At 45.9% G+C, this 6586-nt stretch overlaps 1 protein-coding gene across 4 annotated transcripts in view; it reads right to left on the bottom strand.

Annotated features, from left to right (window-relative positions):
* Window positions 1-1855: 1855 nt before the first annotated feature.
* Window positions 1856-6586, bottom strand: part of DNAAF11 (dynein axonemal assembly factor 11) — a 70791-nt gene continuing 66060 nt past the window's right edge. For all 4 annotated transcript variants that reach the window (XM_061438567.1, XM_061438569.1, XM_061438570.1 and 1 more), the window contains one exon: window positions 1856-2214. In XM_061438567.1, coding sequence (XP_061294551.1) covers window positions 2037-2214 — 178 coding nt within the window. In that variant the 3' untranslated portion in view covers window positions 1856-2036. The remainder of the gene's footprint in view (window positions 2215-6586) is intronic.

Genomic DNA, 6586 nt, shown 5'->3' with positions numbered 1-6586 from the left:
CCAACTCTTTGTGACCCCATGGACTGTAGCCCGCCAGAATCCTCTGTCCACGGGATTTCCCAAGCAACCACATTGGAGTGGGTTGCCGTCTCCTTCTCCAGGGCATCTTCCCAACCCAGGGATCAAATCCATGTCTCCTGCATTGCAGGTGGATTCTTTACCGCTGAGCCATCTGGGAAACCCTTGACAACCATGTAACATCATTTTATCATTATGCTACAGGTCACAAGCAAGTCACCAAGGTTGGCCCATATTCAAGATGAGAGATCAGAGAATCCACCTCTTGATGGAGGAGTGTCATACAATTTGCAGACATCCACAGTGACCGATTCGACAGTAGCAGAAACCAACAGTGAACTCCGTATATGGCACTGTACCCCACGGGACAGTCCATCAGCTGCTTTTGCCTGGCAGGTTGATTACACTGGAACATTTCCAACCATCGTGGAAGAAGGGGTACCTTGCTCTCACTGGAATATACATTTACTCCGAATATGAATCTGCCTTCCTTCCCTATAGCACTTCTGCCAAAACCACCATCTGTGGGTTTACGTAATGGCAGCCATATTCACTGCCACAGTACTTTACGGAGCACCGCCTCTGACCAGGGGACTCATTACAACAAATGAAGCATGCCCACGGAGCTGTACCCATGGAATGACTGGACTCACCATGTTCATCATCACTCTGGAGCAGCTGGCCTGCTAGAACACTGACGTGGCCTTTTGCAGACTCACCCACAGTGCCAACTGGGTGATAATACTTTGTGTGGGTGAGATAATGTTCCCAAGGATGAAGTATAGATTCTGAATTCCTATTCAACATGTGGTGGTCTTTCTCCCAGGGCCAAGGAGCATGGATCTGGGATCAGGGATCGAAATGCGAGAGGTTCCTCTCACTAACACCCCTAATGATTAGCAGGCCACTTTTACCCCTGTTTCTGCAATTCTGGGCTCTGCTGGTTTAGAAGCATTGGTTCTGGAGGCAAGAGCACTTCCACTTCCTTCTGACTGCGGGCTTTGTCACCACCTGAGGTGGTACATCTGTGCATATTTCACTGCCTTCTTACCACCGACTCTGTGAGAACAGAGCAGGTCCCAGGACTCAGTAGCTACTTATGTATTTGTTGATTTGTGTGTGTGTACTGTGGGGAAGGGGGAGAGGGGTTGGGGGAGGAGTCTGGTTTAAATGCTATTAAGTCATGATCAGAGTAATGACAGTTTTCCTGTATTGTATCTGGAATACTGAGTTAATAATATTCTAGATAAAGCTGCTGCTAAGTCACTTCAGTCGTGTCCGAGTCTGTGCGACCCCATAGACAGCAGCCCACCAGGCTCCCCCATCCCTGGGATTCTCCAGGCAAGAGCACTGGAATGGGTTGCCATTTCCTTCTCCAATGCATGAAAGTGAAAAGTGAAAGTGAAGTCGCTCAGTCGTGTCCGACTCTTAGCAACCCCATGGACCGCAGCCTACCAGGCTCCTCCATCCATGGGATTTTCCAGGCAAAAGTACTGGAGTGGGTTGCCATTTCCTTCTCCAATGCATGAAAGTGAAAAGTGAAAGTGAAGTCGCTCAGTCGTATCCGACTCTTAGCGGCCCCATGGACTGCAGCCCACCAGGCTCCTTTGCCCATGGGATTTTCCAGGCAAGAGTACTGGAGTGGGGTGCCATTGCCTTCTCCTAGATAAAGCAGAGGTACCGGTTTAATGATCAGTGCTTTCTTTAACCTTTGACTTCATCTATCTGCCCAGGTCCATGGTTCTGGGATTTACAATCAGCATGTTTCTGTAATCGTTCTAGGATTTACTAAGCATTTTAACTAACCAATGCTTTATTACAAAAAAATTATACAGCATTTTGAAGGTACACGTTTTAATTGTAAACTGGTTTTAGAATATTAATGTACTAAGTAGAAGCTAACGCATTGGAGTACTAATACTGAAAATAACTGTGTCTACCCCGTAAATAATACATACACACTCTCTGTATGGAGCCAATCTGGGTCTGGCAGGTCACAGGCAGTGTGGCCTGAGATTTCAAATCAAAGGAGGCACTTCGGGATTATCTTCAAAGTCGGGATCTTCCTCACTTGGTATAATTTTGGGTTCAGTGCGAACTCTTCTGGGCATGTGTTTTTTCTCCTGAACTATGTTGGCCACATCAGGGATGGAACGCTTGCTGGGGTCTACTTCTAGTCTCTCCATTTGCTGGCTTCTAAAACAACAAAAAGGGCAAAGGAAACAGAGATATCATTTTGAAATAAATTTCAAGTAGATTGCACTCATTCATTCATTCGTTTGGCAAACATCGGCAAGTACTCTCCCTGGAGTATAGGTGACTGCTCCTGGATTCAAGTGGCTTAAAGCCTTGTAGAAGCAGGACTCAACTCTTGAAGAAATAAAGGGTTAAAGGGTGCTGCAGGGCTAACACACAGGCAGGTTGAGGACAGGACAGTTGGCAGACTCTGCTTACCTAAGACTTTTTTGAGAACTGATATGATACGGTAGGCCAAGTCCCACAGCCAAGAGCAATAATAGAATCACATCTGGCAGGTTTCACTCCTGAATGGAGCTAATCAGGCTCCTAAGACCCTGCTGCTTCAGCCAATCCAGCCTGCTGCAGTTGGCATGCTCAGTCAACTCAGTTGTGTTTGACTCTTTGCAATCCTTTGGATGGTAGCCCACCAGGCTCCTCAGTCCATGGGATTTTCCAGGCAAGAATACTGGAGTATATTGCCATTTCCTCCTCCAGGGGACCTTCCTGACCTAGGGATTGAACCCGTGTCTCCCTCATCTCCTGTATTTCAGGTGGTTCTTTTTTTAAATTTATTTTAATTGAAGGCTAATTACAATATTGTAGTGGTTTTTGTTATACATTGACACGAATCAGCCATGAGTGTACATGTGTCCCCCATCCTGAACCCCGCTCCCTCCTCCCTCCCTATCACATTCCCCAGGGTTGTCCCAGTGTACCGGCTTTGAGTGCCAGGCGGGTCTTTACTGCTGAGCCATCGGGGAAGCCCGTGGTTTGGCAGGGACATTCATACTACAAGTTCAGGTGCATGCCAAGCTTAGCCCACAGTTCTTTCCCTCCCGTGGGGACCTGCACCCAGTGCTCGTGGCAACAGCTGGAGTGAAAGGGAACCCGGAAGCCCCTCTGCTGGCCAAGGAATCCCACGATCATTGTCATGTAGAAAACTCCAAATGACACAATCCCAGGGCTGTTTTTCTGGCCATTTCCATTCCATAGGCTTGGAGTTGGACCCAGTAAGCTGTAGCTATGTCAAGTTTCCCCCACAATGTGGATGATTCTGAAATAATTTTGGAATCACGGTACTAATCATTCAGTTATTTGACAGATATACATTAAAAGCCTACAGCACTCAAGTAGCTGTGCTAGACATTAGCAATACCATGGTTTGTGCAGACAGACAAGTTTCCTGGGAATATCTAGGGGCGTAGAGTAGCGCTCAATAGGAAAGTTATCTCGTCATCATGTAACTGTCTCACTGTCCATCTGTTCCCCCTGTCAGACTGGCATCTTTGAAGCAAAGATTTTGTCTCTTTCACCTTATATCTTTGGCATACAGCTTCACTGAATAAATAGCTGCTGCGTAAGTAGAAAAAATTCACTACTGTGGAATACTGAAATTAAATAGGTAATTAGCTCTGACCTATGTGGTTCAGACCGTAAAGAATCTGCCTGCAGTGTAGGAGACCCAGGTTTGATCCCTGGGTCAGGAAGGTCCCTGACCAGAGGAGGTCGGGGAGGAGGGAATAGCTACCCACTCCAGTATTCTTGCCTGGAAAATTCCATGGACAGAGAAGCCTGGGCGCTACAAGTCCATGAGGTTGCGAAGAGTCAGATGTGACTGAGCAACTAACCCTTTCAGTTAAAGAAAATCACAGTCTACTCCAGGAGTTCCAAACCCACGTCCTCCGGCCAAATTCCTGCAGCAGACACAACCTGGTGGGGAAGGGAGGTTCGATTTTCTCTGGAAAGTGTAAATTCTTTTTCTCTGGCAACCCTTCCCCGTCACGTCTGTAGTCTGCTCAGCCCTTGAAAGGATCTGACTTTTTGATTCCTTTGTACTTTGGCTGGGCTTCCCCGGTAGCTCTGACGGTAAAGAATCTGCCTGCAATGCGGGAGACCCGGGTTCAGTCCCTAGGTTGGAAGTATTTTGATTAATATACCTGAATCTGCTGAAGAAAAACACAAATTGGATTTTAAAATGGCATTTTCTGAAGTCCCAGATTATACACTATAAACTATGCAGGGAGTTTCAGCTTTCAAAGACTTACATTACAGTCATTATTAACTATAGCTCTACTTCTTAATTATTCTGTTCTTACTTAACAGGCTGTGATATCTATGGCTTAATTAAGTAAATATCTAAATTCATCTATGATAATTATGTTGTCCTTGACTTTGAAGAAAAGCAACCCATCTCTATTCTGGGCATATCTCTTGGGCTATAGTTTCTGGACAACAGTAATAAACAGTGAACTTAGTATTCGGTTATCTGCAGCGCCCCAACTTCAGATGTTCTGAGGAATGGTTTGTGTGAAGGGTTTTAATTACTCATGAATCCCTGGGGGTAAAAAGCAGTGAACAGCAAGGCCTGGGGCACTCAAGGACCACACTCATCCCCAAAATAAAGAGGAGAGGGAATTTTTCCCCCTGCTGCTTCCTGCCTCACATCGAGGCCTGAAGAGACAGATGCCCGCTGCAGGTTTTACCCGTCACCTGGCTGTCAGACAAGAACCTCTGGCACCTAGTAAGAACAGGTGGAAGATGGCATGAATAAATGTATCATTATGGAAGAATGCAAGAAAAAAAGAAAATGTCTAAAACCAGTAGGCGTAAACCACATCAAAGATTGAGTCCTCTGTTAAAGAACACAAGGATTTTCAGGGCAGTGAAACCACTCTGCGTGACCCTACAGAAGTGGACCATGTCATTCTTTACTCGTTGCTTAGTTACTCAGTCGCGTCTGACTCTTTGTGCCTCTAGACTGTAGCCCGCCAGGCTCCTCTGTCCATGGGATTTCCCAGGTAAGAATAGTGGGGTGGGTTGCTACTTCCTTCTCCAGGGGATCTCCTCAACCCACGGGTTGAACCCACGTCTCCTGCGTCTCTTGCATTGGCAGGTGGATTCTTTACTGCTGAGCCACCTGGGAAGCTGTTACATATTTGTCGAAATCCAAAGAACACACAGCACCAAGATTGAGCTCTTATGCAAATTTTGGATGTGGGTGATAATGATGCAGGAAGGCAGCTTCATCAGTTGTAACAAACCTTCTCCTCTGGTAGAGGGTGTGGATAATGAAGGAGGCTATGCACCTGTAGCAAAAGTGGATATTTGGGAAAACCCTGTGCCTTTTACTCAATTTTGCTGTGACCCTAAGACTGGGTTAAAAGTCCATAAAAAAAAAAAAAAAAGACACTATGAGGAGAGTAAGAAGGCAAGCCCAAGAATGGGCCACATTTTATAATCCTGGATCCACCACTCACTTACCAATTTTGCGACCTTGGGCAAATGACCCCATCTCTGTGAACCTCGCTATGTTAGGAATAGGAGGAGGATTTATTTGTAGTTATTTTGAAGATTAAAGATAATGCACAGCATCACACAGCACAGTGCAGGCGCTTAGTACTCAATAAAGCCATTTTTGAGGAAGTCGTCACAGGACCACAAGAGTTCACTGGGTCCGTGACCTTCTCCCCAGACATGATCCCATCTGGTCCGATGAACAAAACCCTCCTCCCCTCGATCTACTCGCTCCACTAACTGTCTCCACCACATAAGGAAAGGACCACGCAGGCTGAGAGGGGGTTGAGGGGCCTGTTCTGACCCCTGGCCCTGTGTCCTGCCCCTTGGAGGCCTTTCCCCCAAACCAACAAGCTGTCTGACCTCATGCCCACGTGCAGCCTTTTTAGGTGGCTGTTTGGGTCATGCATTGCCCAATCAGAGGCTGATATAATGGGAATAATAAATTCTGTCAATGATTCAAGAGCACCACAAACAACCTTCCCATAGATGTATCCTGAGCAGACATGAGGTGATCCTTTCTCAGTAACAAAAATGAAAAAGAAAGGCTTTATGAAAACACTGCAGGAGTTCCTTCTATAAACAATTGTGCTAAGATGTTTCTAATCATCAAGTATAATCATGGAGATGACAGTTAGCCTGGAGTCTTGAAAACCAGCTCCAAACCATTGACAATGACTTGGTTTCCAATCCCTGTGATTCCTCACAAATTAGATTCAGATGTTTTACAAGTATGGATGCTGCTGGGGCTTAATTATGACCATGAAGATTCACAGGAGTCCTAATACCCTTGAATCTCTTTAAATGATGAGATGATTAGAGAGCATCACTGATTCAAAATGAATTTGAGCAAACTCCGGGAGATGGTGGAGGACAGTGGAACCTGGAGTGCTGCAGTCCATGGGGTCACAAAGAATCAGACACGACTTAGCAACGGAACAACAATGATCTGAAATGGAAATTAATAAGCTGGGAAGCATGAGAGTGGCTTCCCAAGGTTAAAAACAGAAACCTGCTTTTCAGAAGGAATTCAGCT

This window comes from Bos javanicus, chromosome 14 (assembly GCF_032452875.1).
Source record: "Bos javanicus breed banteng chromosome 14, ARS-OSU_banteng_1.0, whole genome shotgun sequence".
NCBI lineage: Eukaryota > Metazoa > Chordata > Mammalia > Artiodactyla > Bovidae > Bos > Bos javanicus.
Note: the sequence above shows the minus strand (reverse complement) of the source record. Positions and strands in the feature narration are given on the sequence as shown.